This window comes from Coregonus clupeaformis, unplaced genomic scaffold (genome assembly GCF_020615455.1).
Source record: "Coregonus clupeaformis isolate EN_2021a unplaced genomic scaffold, ASM2061545v1 scaf0033, whole genome shotgun sequence".
Classification (NCBI taxonomy): Eukaryota; Metazoa; Chordata; class Actinopteri; order Salmoniformes; family Salmonidae; genus Coregonus; species Coregonus clupeaformis.
In genome coordinates this window covers 924,304-942,012 of record NW_025533488.1, presented here as the reverse complement: position 1 = coordinate 942,012, position 17,709 = coordinate 924,304, and the positions used below count along the sequence as shown (strand labels likewise).

Below are 17,709 nucleotides of genomic sequence, written 5' to 3'. Positions count from 1 at the left end.
CACACAATACTTTTGACACCACTCTTGTTATAACTGCTTGTCATACATTTTACCGTAACCAGTTGGCTTTTAAGATATGTGCCGGTGCCATGGTCACTGCTAGTGTTTTCCTTGGTCCTGTAGCCTTCTGTTTTGGCACCTCTTTTCACCACACAGTGAGTATCCTCCGTGGATTAGAGTTTTTATTTTGTTATTGCTGTTGTTTTATTTTGTTGTTGCTGAACCAACATTATTTCCCAATGCTTTACAGTCTATGCTATGCTTGTTGGTCAGTGGTAATGTTGTATTTGGTTGACACAATTATGATGGTTGCGCCATCTGACACCAGGCATCTTTAACAAAAAAATTTAAACAATATTAGGAATCTGGTGTGTCATTTGTTAGAGTTAACTTTAAAATATCTCTGTTGGACCAGATGAGACCATTAATGTGGATTGAAATGATGCTCATTTTGTCTCAGGCCTCTGGCGCTAGTGGTAAGTGATTCATTTTTATGTCAATACGCACTCAGTGTTTCCTTATACTATGCCTAAACAACACGAATTGAATAATCCTAATACTTTTGTTGTTAATTCAAACACAGGTGTGGATTGGAAAGCTAATTACCCAAAGGTTGTTTTTACCAATATGGAAGATGATGTGACCATACCATGCAATGTTACCTATCCCACATCCCCATCTAAAAAGCCTATCCAGGCCTACTGGAAACGCCTGGGACCAACTGAACTAAACATCACTGATAATGACAAGAATGAATTCCTCTATCACCCCAACAACACATTCGTCATCAAGAGTTTTCAGACCAGGACCATGCTGATAGGAAATGTCAGTAAGGGAAACTGCTCCCTGGAGATCAAGAGAATTCAAAATGGCGACATGGGGCCCTTCTACTTCAGAATTGCCACTGGAGCCAACAACTTCAGTTTTATTAAAGAACTTGTCTACATTAACATATCTGGTAAGCAGTAGAGGATGCAATATAAAGTGGCTTTGTTCAGTGCAGTGTCATTCATTTGATTTGGAGGAAACTAATCCCTACTGTATTTTTCCATTCAGGAACCTCCGGGACTATTCCAACCATACCAAAGGACAAGTCAAACACAGGTGAAATATTCAGCTTAGAATTTTCATATACACACAGAATTTAAACTGTTGCTCTGAATCAGATATTACTTTAGAAATGACCAGTGAACCTGACACAGTTGATAACAGCAATAACAATGCCTTTGTCAAAGGTGAAAGATGGGCTGATGTTGTTTTGTCTTCTTCTCAGGTGATTCCACGACTACTGTCCCACTAACCACAGAATGTAAGTAGACTCTCAGGGCCAGTTTCCCAGAACCAGATTAAGCCTAGTCTTGGACTAAAAGGCATGCTATATCTTCAGAAAGTATTCATACCCCTTGACTTATTCCACATGTTGTTGTGTTACAGCCTGAATTCAAAATGGATGAAATATTTTGTTTTCTCTCACCTATCTACACCACAGGAGGTCGTGGCACCTTAATTGGGGAGGACAGGCTTGTGGTAATGACTGGAGCGGAATTAGTGGAATGGTATCAAATACATTACATTTACATTTACATTTGAGTCATTTAGCAGACGCTACATCAAACACATGGTTTCCATGTGTTTGATACCATTCCATTTACTCCGTTCCAGCCATTATAATGAGCCGTCCTCCCCTCAGCAGCCTCCACTGATCTACACACAATACCCCATACTGAGAAAGAGAACGTGTTTTTAGAAATGTTAGCAAATTTATTGAAAATGAAATACAGAAATATTTTATTTACATACAGTAAGTATTCACACACCTGAATCAATACATGTTAGAATCAGCTTTGGCAGCGATTAACTAGGCAACACAGGAACATTCAATGTCGTCTTGGTAAGCAACTCCAGTGTATATTTTGCCTTGTATTTTAGGTTATTGTCCTGCTGAAAGGTGAATTTGTCTTCCAGTGTCTGTTGGAAAGCAGACTGAACCAGGTTTTCCTCTAGGATTTTGCCTGCGCTTATCTCCATTCCGTTAATTTTTTAAAACTCACTAGTCCTTGCCAATGACAAGCATAACCATAACATGATGCAGCCACCACCATGCTTGAAAGTATGAAGAGTGGTACTCAGCGATGTGTTGTGTTAGATTTGCCCCAAACATAATATTTTTTATTCAGGACATACATGTCATTTATTTTTTATTTTTTTGCAAACAGGATACATGCTTTGGAATATTTTGTATTCTGTACATGCTTCCTTCTTTTCACTCTGTCATTTAGGTTAATTTTGTGGAGTAACTACAGTGAGGGAAAAAAGTATTTGATCCCCTGCTGATTTTGTACGTTTGCCCACTGACAAAGAAATGATCAGTCTATAATTTTAATAGTAGGTTTATTTGAACAGTGAGAGACAGAATAACAACAAAAAATATCCAGAAAAACGCATGTCAAAAATGTTATAAATTGATTTGCATTTTAATGAGGGAAATAAGTATTTGACCCCTCTGCAAAACATGACTTAGTACTTGGTAGCAAAACCCTTGTTGGCAATCACAGAGGTCAGACGTTTCTTGTAGTTGGCCACCAGGTTTGCACACATCTCAGGAGGGATTTTGTCCCACTCCTCTTTGCAGATCTTCTCCAAATCATTAAGGTTTCGAGCCTGACGTTTGGCAACTCGAACCTTCAGCTCCCTCCACAGATTGTCTATGGGATTAAGGTCTGGAGACTGGCTAGGCCACTCCAGGACCTTAATGTGCTTCTTCTTGAGCCACTCCTTTGATGCCTTGGCCATGTGTTTTGGATCATTGTCATGCTGGAATACCCATCCACGACCCATTTTCAATGCCCTGGCTGAGGGAAGGAGTTTCTCACCCAAGATTTGACGGTACATGGCCCCGTCCATCGTCCCTTTGATGCGGTGAAGTTGTCCTGTCCCCTTAGCAAAAAAACACCCCCAAAGCGTAATGTTTCCACCTCCATGTTTGACGGTGGGGATGGTGTTCTTGGGGTCATAGGCGGCATTCCTCCTCCTCCAAACACGGCGAGTTGAGTTGATGCCAAAGAGCTTCATTTTGGTCTCATCTGACCACAACACTTTCACCCAGTTCTCCTCTGAATCATTCATTGGCAAACTTCAGACGGGCATGTATATGTGCTTTCTTGAGCAGGGGGACCTTGCGGGCGCTGCAGGATTTCAGTCCTTCACGGCGTAGTGTGTTACCAATTGTTTTCTTGGTGACTATGGTCCCAGTTGCCTTGAGATCATTGACAAGATCCTCCCGTGTAGGTCTGGACTGATTCCTCACCGTTCTCATGATCATTGCAACTCCACGAGGTGAGAACTTGCATGGAGCCCCAGGCCGAGGGAGATTGACAGTTATTTTGTGTTTCTTCCATTTGCGAATAATCGCACCAACTGTTGTCACCTTCTCACCAAGCTGCTTGGCGATGGTCTTGTAGCCCATTCCAGCCTTGTGTAGGTCTACAATCTTGTCCCTGACATCCTTGGAGAGCTATTTGGTCTTGGCCATGGTGGAGAGTTTGGAATCTGATTGATTGATTGCTTCTGTGAACAGGTGTCTTTTATACAGGTAACAAGCTGAGATTAGGAGCACTACCTTTAAGAGTGTGCTCCTAATCTCAGCTCGTTACCTGTATAAAAGACACCTGGAAGCCAGAAATCTTTCTGATTGAGAGGGGGTCAAATACTTATTTCCCTCATTAAAATGCAAATCAATTTATAAAATTTTTGACATGCGTTTTTCTGGATTTTGTTGTTGTTATTCTGTCTCTCACTGTTTCTTTGTCAGTGGGCAAACGTACAAAATCAGCAGGGGATCAAATACTTTTTTCCCTCACTGTATCAATGTTGTTGTTCCATCCTCAGTTTTCTCCTATCACAACCATTAAATTCTGTAATTGTTTTAAAGTCACCATTGGCCTCATGGTGAAATCACTGAGCGGATTCCTTCCTCTCTGGCAACAGAGTTAAGAAGGATGCCTGTATCTTTGTAGTGACTGGGTGTATTGATACACAATCCAAAGTGTAATTCATAACTTTACCATGCTCAAAGGGATTTTCAATGCTGCTTTTTTTTACCCATCTACCAATAGGTGCCCTTATTTGCAAATCATTGGAAAACCTCCCTGGTCTTTGTGGTTGAATCTATGTTTGAAATGTACTGCTTGACTGAGAGACCTTACAGACAGTTGTATGTGTGGGGTACAGAGATGAGGTAGTCATTCAAATATCATGTTATACACTATTATTGCACACAGTGACTTGCAACATGTGACTTGTTAAGCACATTTTTATTCCTGAACTTATTTAGGCTTGCCATAACAAAGGTGTTGAATACTTACTGACTCAAGACATTTCAGCTTTTCATGTTTTATTAATTTGCAAACATTTCTAAAAACATAATTCCACTTTGACATTATGTGGTATTGTGTGTAGGCCAGTGACACAACATCTCAATTTTGTCATGAGCCCTCTCACTCCACCGGGTTACCACCTTAATTTGTTTCCACTATCTTCCACTCTGCTCACCTCCCTCTCTCTACTCAGCCTAACTAGCTCCACCTGTCCCTGCTCTGCTCGGCTCTAATTACTCTGCCAGCTGCGCTGCATTACCCACTAACCTCTCCCAGTATTTAAGGCCCTGTCTTTCAGCTCTCCGGTGTCAGATCGTCTGCAAAGCTCACACCCGGAACCTGTTTGCTCGCGCTTCTGGCTCACCCTGGTTTTGTGACCCCGGACCTGCCTGTTTTTTGGATACTCTTCTGCCTCAGGAGATCCAGACCTGCTTCTGCCATTACGACTCCTGACTACTCTTCAATCCCGGTAACTCTGACCAGCCTTCTGCCTTGCTACTACGTATTTTGGATTTCCCTTGAACTGTACTGCTGCCTGGTTTCATTCCGCCCTGTTGTGTCTGTGTCTCCCCCCAGGACTTCTGGACCACCCACCACCGGCTTCATAGGACGATCGCTGCCACTGGGGGGGCACAGACCCAGCGCATTGGACGGGATCCCTGTTACCCCTGGAGCCTTCATTCACTCCCTACTTCCCTTTTCCCTTAAGTTTAATAAACTTTCTGGTGTGACGCAATTGTGGTCCCCTGGTCGTCTGTCTGAATCGTGACAGTACGATCTGACCATTATGGACTCAGCGCACACTTTCCCCGACATGGAAACCGATGAGCATGAGCAGCAGTTCCAGCAGCAGCAACAACAACTCGCCATGATCATTCAACTCCTCACCAACCTTACCCCAGCCAGTCTGCCCACCAGCCCAGCCCCCGAGTTACCTGCCCCGGTCATTGCAGCCGCTGCTCCGGAACCCAAGATTGGAAACCCCGAGCGGTTCAACGGCGATTCAACCCAGGTCCGGCCATTCCTGACTAGCTGCCGACTTCAGTTCTCCTTGCAGCCAAGGACCTTCGCCACGGAGGGGGCTAAAGTTGGGTATGCCATCACTCACCTGACGGGCCGAGCTCGACTCTGGGGAACAGCAGAGTTCGAACGTCAAACCCCCGCATGTGCAACCTTCGACCTGTTTGCTGAGGAGATGCTGAAGGTGTTTGACCTGGATTCACCCACCGCAGAGGCGTCTCGTGAACTGTTCAGTATTCGACAAGGCAGACGTACAGTCGCAGACCATTCCATCGACTTCCGAACCCTGGCTAGACGAAGTTCTTGGAACACACCATCGTTGGTGGACGCGTTCTTCCATAGTTTGGCTGACTATATCAAGGACGAGTTGGTCTCCCATGAACTGCCTTCCACTCTTGATGAAGCCATCGCACTGACTGTCAGGATCGACAGAAGGATACAGACCCGTCGTCGTGAGAGGGGGCGCCAAGGTCCACCTACTACCGGCATTCGGAGAGATCCGACTGGGCTCCTGTCATCTACTGCCACTCACCCAGGTCAGCTTGATCAGTCTGAGCCTATGGAGATTGGGCGAGCCTCCCTCACTCCTGCAGAGCGCCAGCGCCGCTTCACCTCAAACCTCTGCCTCTATTGTGGAGGTGATGGACATCGTGTGGTAACCTGCCCTTTAAAGGGCCGAAGCTCACCGGGCGTAGGGGGGAGTCCGGTTGAGTTCAATGACCATCCAGTCCTCCGACCGCAAACCCCTGCTGCAAGTTCACCTCCGCCTCTCTGACTCAACTCACACCCTGGCTGCTCTGGTGGATTCTGGCGCCGAAGCCAACATAATGGACATCAAGCTGGCACGCCAACTGGGACTGGAGAACCTCCGTTTGACACCTCCTATTCCTGCCCGGGCACTGGACGGACACTTACTCGGATCGGTCACTCATGTCACGGCCCCGGTCTCGATGGGTCTGTCCGGAAACCATCAAGAAACTATCCAGTTTCACCTGCTCCCCCTCTCCAGGCCAACCCCTCATCCTGGGTTACCCATGGCTCCGCCCGGCACAACCCTCAGCTCGACTGGGTGACCGGGGTGATCAGGGAGTGGGGAGAGGACTGCCACCGAACCTGCCTGCTTGCTGCCGCACTACCCCCTCGGCCAGTACCTACTAACTCCGCTCCTGACCTCTCCAATGTCCCAGAATGCTACCATGGTCTCAGAGAGGTGTTTAACAAAGCAAGAGCCACATCTCTGCCCCCTCACCGACCGTACGACTGTGCCATCGACCTCCTCCCTGGAACAGCTCCTCCAAGGGGTCGTCTTTATTCGTTGTCTGCTCCTGAAAGAAAGTCCATGGAGGACTACATCAATGGCTCTCTGTCCGCAGGATTAATCCGTTCATCTTCATCTCCTGCTGGTGCTGGCTTCTTCTTTGTGGGGAAGAAGGACGGATCTCTTCGCCCCTGCATCGACTACAGGGGACTCAACGACATCACAGTGAAAAACCGTTACCCTCTGCCTCTGCTCACCTCTGCTTTTGAGTTGCTCCAGGGAGCCACTGTTTTTACCAAGTTGGATCTCAGAAACGCTTACCACCTAGTGCGGATCCGGGAGGGAGATGAATGGAAAACCGCATTCAATACACCAACAGGCCACTACGAGTATCTGGTTATGCCTTTTGGCCTCACCAATGCTCCTGCTGTGTTCCAGGCTCTAGTGAATGATGTACTGCGGGACATGTTAAACAAGTTTGTCTTCGTTTACCTGGATGACATCTTAATTTACTCCAGAAACCTGTCTGAACACACCCGCCATGTCCAGCAAGTCCTTCATCGTCTTCTGGAGAATTCCCTCTACGCCAAGGCAGAGAAATGTGAGTTTCACGTCAAGACAGTGGCCTTCCTGGGGTACATAGTGGCAGAAGGAAGTATCCAAATGGATCCTGCCAAAGTATCAGCAGTCACTTCATGGCCAGTTCCGGAGAACAGAAAGAAGCTGCAACAGTTTCTGGGGTTTGCTAACTTCTATAGGAAGTTTATCCGGAACTACAGTACCGTTGCTGCCCCTCTCACTGCTCTAACCAGCACCAAGCAACCCTTCACCTGGACCCCAGCAGCCGACAAAGCCTTCAGTACCCTCAAGGTGAGGTTCACCTCCGCTCCCATCCTCCAGATGCCTGATGTGGACCGGCAATTCATTGTGGAGGTGGACGCCTCGGATGTGGGAGTTGGTGCTGTGATTTCTCAGTGGGCTGCGGAGGATAGGAAGCTCCATCCCTGTGCCTTTTTCTCACGTCGGTTGTCCCCCTCTGAGTGCAATTACGACATAGGGAACCGTGAGCTGCTGGCTGTGAAGCTTGCCTTGGAGGAGTGGCGTCACTGGCTGGAGGGGTCCACCATTCCATTTCTCGTTTGGACCGATCATAAGAACTTGGAGTACATCCGCACGGCCAAACGGTTGAACTCCAGGCAGTCCCGCTGGGCCCTGTTCTTCACCAGGTTTAATTTCACTCTGTCATACCGGCCTGGATCACGCAACACCAAGCCAGACGCCCTCTCCCGTCAATTCCAGAAGGATGACAACCCCTCCAAGGATCCTGTGTCGATTCTGCCAAGTCCCTGCATCGTTGCAGCTCTGACCTGGGCTGTTGAGGAACAGGTGCTGGAGGCTCTCCGTAACCAGCCAGGTCCCAGCACTTGCCCAGCTGACCGCCTTTTTGTCCCCGAAGACCTGAGGTCCCAGGTCATTCAGTGGGGACATGACTCCCGCCTAGCTTGTCACCCTGGCTCCACCCGCACTTACAACCTGCTCGCCCAGAGGTTCTGGTGGCCCTCTCTGAGGAAGGATGTACGGGAATTCGTCCAAGCCTGCCCCATCTGCAACCAACACAAGTCGTCCTGCCAGCCCCCAGCCGGATTGCTGCAGCCCCTGCCTGTGCCCAGACGTCCCCTGGTCTCACATCGCCCTTGACTTTGTCACGGGGCTGCCCCCTTCAAGTGGCATGACCGTCATTCTCACCATCGTTGACCGTTTCAGCAAGATGGCACACTTCATTCCCCTCCCCAAGCTCCCAACCGCCAAGGAGACCGCCCAGGTGGTCCTGGAACACGTCTTCCGGATCCACGGACTGCCAAGGGATGTTGTTTCTGACCGTGGTCCACAATTCTCCTCCGCTTTTTGGAAGGAGTTCTGTCACCTGCTGGGAGCCACAGTCAGTCTGACTTCCGGATTCCATCCCCAATCCAATGGGCAGTCAGAGCGGGCTAATCAGGAGCTCGAGAAGGCACTGCGATGCATGACTTCACGCAACCCCCCACTCCTGGTCGCAGCAATTGACATGGGTGGAGTACGCACACAATTCTCTGACCTGCTCTGCCATCGGTATGTCCCCTTTCCAATGTGTTTATGGATACCAGCCTCCTCTATTTGCCAGCCAGGAGGAGGAGGTTACTTGCCCATCTGCACTTGCTTTTGCCCGTCGATGTCGCCGCACCTGGTCACAAGCCCGAGCCACACTCCTCAGGTCCGTTGCCAGCTACACTACCGGGGCCAACCGTCGGAGAATTCCTGCTCCCACCTACCATGTTGGTCAAAGGGTGTGGTTGTCATCGAAGAACCTGCCACTCAGGGTGGAGTCGCAGAAGCTGGCACCTCGGTTCATTGGCCCATTCCCTATCATAAGAGTGATTAGCCCAACTGCTGTCCGGCTCCAACTGCCTAATTCCCTGAGGGTGCACCCCACTTTCCATGTGTCTAAGATTAAGCCCATCCATGAGAGTCCGCTGGTCCCTGCTGCGCCTGGTCCTCCTCCTCCACGGCTCGTCGATGGTGGTCTGGTTTACACCGTCCGCCGCCTGCTTCGGTCCAGACGGAGGGGTAGGGGTCTCCAGTACCTCATTGACTGGGAGGGCTATGGACCTGAGGAAAGGACCTGGTTGCCAGCTAGTCGGATTGTGGATAGGACTCTCATCACCGCTTTCCACCAACGGCATCCTGATCAACCTGCAATCCGTAGGGGCCGCCCCAGAGGGGTCCCTAACCGTCCGGCCCGCTCGGCTTCCTGTCCTGTGCCTGATCCTGTCTCGGGACCTGTCCCATCTCCCGACCACGGCCCTCCGGCTTCCTCCGAGGATGAGGACGTTCACTCGGACCGTTCGGAGGAGTTCTAGCCCTCCTCCGGCTCCCCTCCTCCCGCCCGGCGTGGTGTTGCTCTTGGGACTTCTGGGGCCGTCCCTTGGGGGGTTCTGTCATGAGCCCTCTCACTCCACCGGGTTACCACCTTAATTTGTTTCCACTATCTTCCACTCTGCTCACCTCCCTCTCTCTACTCAGCCTAACTAGCTCCACCTGTCCCTGCTCTGCTCGGCTCTAATTACTCTGCCAGCTGCGCTGCATTACCCACTAACCTCTCCCAGTATTTAAGGCCCTGTCTTTCAGCTCTCCGGTGTCAGATCGTCTGCAAAGCTCACACCCGGAACCTGTTTGCTCGCGCTTCTGGCTCACCCTGGTTTTGTGACCCCGGACCTGCCTGTTTTTGGATACTCTTCTGCCTCAGGAGATCCAGACCTGCTTCTGCCATTACGACTCCTGACTACTCTTCAATCCCGGTAACTCTGACCAGCCTTCTGCCTTGCTACTACGTATTTTGGATTTCCCTTGAACTGTACTGCTGCCTGGTTTCATTCCGCCCTGTTGTGTCTGTGTCTCCCCCCCCCCCCCAGGACTTCTGGACCACCCACCACCGGCTTCATAGGACGCATCGCTGCCACTGGGGGGGGCACAGACCCAGCGCATTGGACGGGATCCCTGTTACCCCTGGAGCCTTCATTCACTCCCTACTTCCCTTTTCCCTTAAGTTTAATAAACTTTCTGGTGTGACGCAATTGTGGTCCCCTGGTCGTCTGTCTGAATCGTGACAAATTTAATCAATAAAACATTCAGGCTGTAACACAACAAAATGTGGAAAAAGTCAAGGGGTGAGAATACTTTCTGAAGGCACTGTATTTATTCTACAACGCCCGGAAATCTGCCCCTTTTATTCTCTATACCCAATGCACTAGAAGACCAGTTCTTAAAGCCTTTAGCCGTATCCTTATTCTTTTCCTCCTCTGTTCCTCTGGTGATGTAGAGGTTAACCAAGGCCCTGTAGCCCCCAGTATCACTCCTACTCCCCAGGCGCTATCATTTGTTGACTTCTGTAACCACAAAAGCCTTGGTTTCTTGCATGTTAACATTAGAAGCCTCCTCCCTAAGTTTGAGTTATTCACTGTGTTAGCACACTCCGCCAACACTGATGTTCTAGCAGTGTCTGAATCCTGGCTTCAGGCCAGGATACCAAAGATTCAGAAATGTCCATTCCCATCTACAACATTTTCCGTCTAGATAGAACTGCCAAAGGGGGCGGAGTTGCAATCTACTGTAGAGATAGCCTGCAGAGCTCTATCATACTATCCAGGTATGTGCCCAAACAGTTTGAGCTTCTACTTTAAAAAATCCACCTTTCCAGAAATAAGTCTCTCACTGTTGCCGCTTGCTACAGATCCCCCTCAGCCCCCAGCTGTGCCCTGGACACTGTGAATTGTGAATTGATTGCCCCCCATCTATCCTCAGAGTTCGTATTGCTTGGTGACCTAAACTGGGATATGCTTAACACCCCGGCCGTCCTACAATCTAAACTAGATGCCCTCAATCTCACACAAATTACCAAGGAACCTACCAGTTACAACCCTAAATCCGTTAACATGGGCACCCTCATAGATATCATCCTGACTAATTTACCCTCTAAATACACCTCCGCTGTCTTCAACCAGGATCTCAGCGATCACTGCCTCCTTGCCTGCGTCCGTAATGGGTCCGTGGTCAAACGACCACCCCTCATCACTGTCAAACGCTCCCTAAAACACTTCAGCGAGCAGGCCTTTCTAATTGACCTGGCCCGGGTATCCTGGATGGATATTGACCTCATTCCGTCAGTAGAGGATGCCTGGTTGTTCTTTAAAAGTGCTTTCCTCTCCATCTTAAATAAGCATGCCCCATTCAAAAAATGCAGAACTAAGAAAAAATATAGCCCCTGGTTCACCCCAGACTTGACTGCCCTTGACCAGCACAAAAACATCCTGTGGCGTACTGCATTAGCATCGAACAGCCACCGTGATATGCAACTTTTCAGGGAAGTCAGGAACCAATATACACAATCAGTTAGGAAAGTATAGGCTAGCTTTTTCAAACAGAAATTTGCATCCTGTAGCACTAACTCCAAAAAGTTCTGGGACACTGTAAAGTCCATGGAGAATAAGAGCACCTCCTCCCAGCTGCCCACTGCACTGAGGCTAGGAAACACTGTCACTACTGATAAATCTACGATAATCGAAAATTTCAACAAGCATTTTGCTACGGCTGGCCATGCTTTCCACCTGGCTACCCCTACCCCAGCCACCAGCTCTGCACCCTTCCGCTGCAACTTGCCCATGCCCCCCCGCTTCTCCTTCACCCAAATTCAGATAGCTGATGTTCTGAAAGAGCTGCAAAATCTGGACCCCTACAAATCAGCTGGGCTAGACCATCTGGACCCTTTCTTTCTAAAATTAGCCGCCGAAATTGTCGCAAACCCTATTACCAGCCTGTTCAACCTCTGTTTCGTATCGTCTGAGATCCCCAGAGATTGGAAAGCTGCCGCGGTCATCCCCCTCTTCAAAGGAGGTGACACTCTAGATCCAAACTGTTACAGACCTATTGTAACGATCCCGGCAGTCTGAGTCGGGTCCTGTCTGTGGACTAGTTTTTCTGCTCATGATCTCCAGTTTCCCGAGGGTTCTGGAACGCTCCGGGGAGCTCTCTTGATTTCCGCACCTGCATCCCATCAGCAATCTGCACACCTGGTCCTGATCATCACCCTTCTTAGGCTCTGGCCTAACATCCATTCCCTGCCGGATCGTTAGCCATGAACAGTAGGTTTACCAGAGTATCAGTCTTAGAGCGTCTAGCGTTAGTTTTGTTGTTTTGCACCTTGTTGGTTTGTTGTTTACTTACCTCCGTTTTGTTCCATCTGCAGTCACTCATCCGGGACCTTCATCCAACCTCTGCCTGGTGGTCGGCGGCTGCCGAGCCATGATGGGATCAACCACTGCACCCCCAACAACTAATCAACGCCGCCCGCTCTGTTCCCTGGATTATTCAGCATCACTCTTGAATTTGTAAATAAACACTCACCTTCGTTTCAACTTACCTTGTCCTGGTCTGCTTCTGGGTTCTGGCTTTGTAACTCGTGACACCTATATCCATCCTGCCCTGCCTTTCGAAAGTATTTGAAAGCCAAGTTAACAAACAGATCACCGACCATTTCGAATCCCACCGTATCTTCTCCGCCATGCAATCTGGTTTCCGAGCTAGTCATGGGTGCACCTCAGCCACGCCCAAGGTCCTAAACGATATTATAACCGCGATCGATAAAAGACAGTACTGTGCAGCCGTCTTCATCGACCTGGCCAAGGCTTTCGACTCCGTCAATCACCGGATTCTTATTGGCAGACTAAATAGCCTTGGTTTCTCAATTGACTGCCTCGCTTGGTTCACCAACTACTTCTCAGATAGAGTTCAATGTGTCAAATTGGAGGGCCTGTTGTCTGGACCTCTGGCAGTCTCTATGGGGGTGCCACAGGGTTCAATTCTCGGGCCGACTCTATTCTCTGTGTATATCAATGATGTCGCTCTTGCTGCTGGTGACTCTCAGATCCACCTCTACGCAGACGACACCATTTTGTATACATCTGGCCCTTCACTGGACACTGTGTTAACAAACCTCCAAACGAGCTTCAATGCCATACAGCACTCCTTCCGTAGCCTCCAACTGCTCTTAAACGCTAGTAAAACTAAATGCATGCTCTTCAATCGAACACTGCTTGCACCTGCCCGCCCGACTAGAATCACTACTCTCGGCGGGTCTGACTTAGAATATGTGGACAACTACAAATACCTAGGTGTCTGGTTAGACCCTAAACTCTCCTTCCAGACTGACATTAAGCATCTCCAATCCAAAGTTAAATCTAGAATCTGCTTCCTATTTCGCAACAAAGCCTCCTTCACTCATGCTGCCAAACATGCCCTCATAAAACTGACTATTCTACCGATCCTTGACTTTGGCGATGTCATTTACAAAATAGCCTCCAACACTCTACTCAGCAAATTGGATGTAGTCTATCACAGTCCCATCCGTTTTGTCACCAAAGCCCCTTATACTACCCACCACTGTGACCTGTACGCTCTTGTTGGCTGGTCCGCGTTACATGTTCGTCGTCAAACCCACTGGCTCCAGGTTATCTATAAATCACTGCTAGGCAAATCCCTGCCTTATCTTAGCTCATTGGTCACCATAGCAACACCCACCCGTAGTATGCACTCCAGCAGGTATATCTCACTGGTCATCCCCAAAACCATTACCTCCTTTGGCCGCCATTCCTTCCAGTTCTCTGCTGCCAATGACTGGAACGAACTGCAAAAATCTCTGAAGCTGGAGACTCTTATCTCCCTCACTAACTTTAAGCATCAGTTTTCAGAGCAGCTTACCGATCACTGCACCTGTACTCAGCCCATCTGTAATTAGCCCACCCAACTACCTCATCCCCATATTGTTATTTATTTTGCTAATTTGCACCCCAGTATCTCTATTTGCACATCATCTTCTGCACATCTATCATTCCAGTGTTAATACTAAATTATAATTATTTTGCACTATGGCCTATTTATTGTCTTACCTCCATAACTTACTACATTTGCACACACTGTATATAGATTTTCTATTCTGTTATTGACTGTACGTTGTGTTTATCCCATATGTAACTCTGTGTTGTTGTTGTTGTTTTTATTGCACTGCTTTGCTTTATCTTGGCCAGGTCGCAGTTGTAAATGAGAACTTGTTCTCAACTGGCTTACCTGGTTAAATAAAGGTGAAATAAATAAATAAAAAATCAATTTGAGAAAGGGTCTGTTGATTTAGCTGGTAGCCTAGCAGTTAAGAGCGTTGGGCTGGTAACCGAAAGGTTGTTGGTTTGAATCCTCAAGCTGTGAAAAATCTTGAGCAAGGCACTTAACGATAATTGCTCCTGTAAGTCGCTCTGGATAAACGTGTTTGCTAAATGACTAACATAAAAAATATAAATGTAAAGAGTGAATTAATAAATATTCCTCAGTCCTAATCAGAATCTTTTTCACAGTGCGTGAGGAAGGGCTGTCCATGACCATATCTATTGCCATTGCGGTCCCAGTGGTTGCAGTTCTACTGGTTTCTGTATTGGGGAGTGTTTGGTTCTTCAAGTACAGGAAAAGGTGGGTCCGGTTGATGGGTGTCCCCAGAGGGATACTCTCAAGTTTGACTGAAATTGATCCATTTCTTTAGCAACATGATGTCCTCTGCCTTCTATTAGTCATTGCAGATACATTTTAAATATATTTTTCCAACATTCACTAAAATAACAACAGAATTGATTTTATAGGTCCAGGTGTGTCATCACTAAGCAAGAGTCTGGGTATTATGCTAATTTCACCATGACAACTCCAACGACCAAACCTGAAAGGTATGCTTAAAACTATGAAACATCCTTCAGTAAATTGCTAGTTTGACATATTTCGTTTTTTCTTCTGAACGTTACTCTAAAATGTGTTCTTTGAGTGGACCTATAGTGTCAGTGAACTACTTGTCTTCCCCTATCTCCACAGAGTCAAAACTACAAAGAAGAAAGATGATGCCCAAGTTCCTCCTCCAAAGGTCATCGATGAGCCCGTCTATGGCAACGTCCAGGTACATTACAGCACCCTGAGCAGATCTGTTTTAAACTGACAGTATATATATAGTTTATAGTGATAGTATACGTAGACTGTTGATAAGTCATCAGCTTTGGACCTGATGGTCTTTACCCACTGGGCACACACTGGTTGACTCAACGTTCCCACGTCATTTCAATGACATGACATTTAAGCAACGTGAAATAGACGTTGAGTTGACGACTGTGGCCAGTGGGTAATATATATGTTTACCATGTTGGCCATTTAGTGTTGTGCTCATAGCTTCATGATATATTCCTTCCCTGCCTGATTTACCCATTTCTCTTTACAGTATCCAAACGATCCGATGGACGGTATGGATCAAATGGACAGTGTATATGCAAATGTGGATGATGTAAAACAGTGATAAAGCCGCAACTCAGACATCAGCATTGCTTAATAATACTTGTTGTGTGTGTGTTTGTTTTTTATCTTGATTGTTTTCTTGTCGAAAGGCAGCTTACAGAGTGTCAGCCCTCATTTCTCACATCCTGTTTGACTTTCACTTGGTTAGACAAAAATATGTGCAGTTTGTTTGTTAAATGTAATATACATAATTCAGTATGTAACTATTTTTGAAAGGACTGACTTTCAAATAAGCATAGTTACTGAGATGATATGCTTCCGGTTGTTTGATTCAATCTATGTCAAAACATTTCACACAAAAACAGCTCTCGCAGTCCTATATTGACAAGCATTCGCAACTAAACGTAACATTTGTTCTGAGTTGGACAGAAACATAATGTTGCCAGAAATTTAACAATCTTTCTGGGTAGTCACGAGTGAATGAAGTCAAACACATGAGATTGACGTGTCAAAGTGAATACATTTTTAGAGTTTTGATTGGTTGAGTTTTAAGTTTTCTATGTTGCATATGTGAACAAACAGTATCTGATAAGAAACTTTGCAGACAATAACTGGCACTGTTTTTTAGGGGGGTGCATATATAGGCCTTTGGTACTCAAATGCAAAGTCTCAGGGGTAAGAGTGGGTGAAACTCTGGAATATTACTGGACCTGAACTAATTCAACACAGAAAAGGTATTTCTACGTTCTCATTTTTACAGTTCAAACTCATACAGTTGAAGTCGAAGTTTACATACACCTTAGCCAAATACATTTAAACTCAGTTTTTCACAATTCCTGACATTTAATCCTAGTAAAAATTCCCTGTCTTAGGTCAGTAAGGATCACCACTTTATTCTAAGAATGTGAAATGTCAGAATAATATAATAATATATAAAATAATTAGTTTTTCAGGTTTTATTTCTTTCATCACATTCCCAGTGGGTCAGAATTTTACATACATTAAATTTGCATTTGGTAGCGTTGCCTTTAAATTGATTAACTTGGGTCAAACATTTCAGGTAGCCTTCCACAAGCCAACCACAATAAATTGGGTGAATTTTGGCCCATTCCTCCTGACAGAGCTGGTGTAACTGAGTCAGGATTGTAGGCCTCCTTGCTCACACATGCTTTTTCAGTTCTGCCCACACATTTTCTATAGGATTGAGGTCAGGGCTGTGATGACCACTCCAATACCTTGACTTTGTTGCCCTTAAGCCATTTTGCCACAACTTTGGAAGTATGCTTGGGGTCATTGTCCATTTGGAAGACCCATTTGCGACCAAGCTTTAACTTCCGGACTGATGTCTTGAGATGTTGCTTCAATATATCCACATAATCTTCCTTCCTCATGATGCCATCTATTTTGTGAAGTGCACCAATCCCTCCTGCAGCAAAGCACCCCCACAGCATGATGCTGTCACCCCTGTGCTTCACGGTTGGGATGGTGTTCTTCGGTTTGCAAGCGTCCCCCTTTTTCCTCCAAACATAACGATGGTCATTATGGCCAAACAGTTCTATTTTTGTTTCATCAGACCAGAGGACATTTCTCCAAAAAGTAAGATTTTGTCCCCATGTGCAGTTGCAAACCGTAGTCTTGCTTTTTTTATGGCGGTTTTGGAGCAGTGGCTTCCTTGCTGAGCGGCCTTTCAGGTTATGTCGATATAGGACTCGTTTTACTGTGGATATAGATACTTGTTTCCTCCAGCATCTTCACAAGGTCCTTTGCTGTTCTGGGATTGATTTGCACTTTTCGCACCAAGGTACGTTAATCTCTAGGAGACAGAATGCGTCTCCTTCCTGAGTGGGATGACAGCTGCGTGGTCCCATGGTGTTTATACTTGCATACTATTGTTTGTACAGATGAACGTGGTACCTTCAGTTGTTTGGAAATTGCTCCCAAGGATGAACCAGACTTGTGGAGGTCTACAATTTTTCTTTCTGAGGTCTTGGCTGATTTATTTTGATTTTCCCATGATGTCAAGCAAAGAGGTACTGAGTTTGAAGGTAGGCCTTGAAATACATCCACAGGTACACCTCCAATTGACTCAAATTATGTCAATTAGCCTATCAGAAGCTTCTAAAGCCATGACATCATTTTCTGGAATTTTCCAAGCTGTTTAAAGACACAGTCAACTTGGTGTATGTAAACTTCTGACCCACTGGA

General features: G+C 46.8%; 1 protein-coding gene across 1 annotated transcript; it reads left to right on the top strand.

The window, feature by feature from the left end:
* Nucleotides 1–22: 22 nt before the first annotated feature.
* LOC121556973 lies at nt 23–16,041 on the top strand. The gene is made up of 9 exons (XM_041870859.2): nt 23–155; nt 416–476; nt 584–958; nt 1,057–1,104; nt 1,274–1,309; nt 14,592–14,703; nt 14,871–14,951; nt 15,094–15,175; nt 15,491–16,041. Exons 1-9 carry the CDS (start codon nt 90–92, stop codon nt 15,563–15,565), a joined length of 936 nt encoding a protein of 311 aa, XP_041726793.2. The 5' UTR covers nt 23–89; the 3' UTR covers nt 15,566–16,041.
* The last annotated feature ends 1,668 nt before the right edge of the window (nt 16,042–17,709 follow it).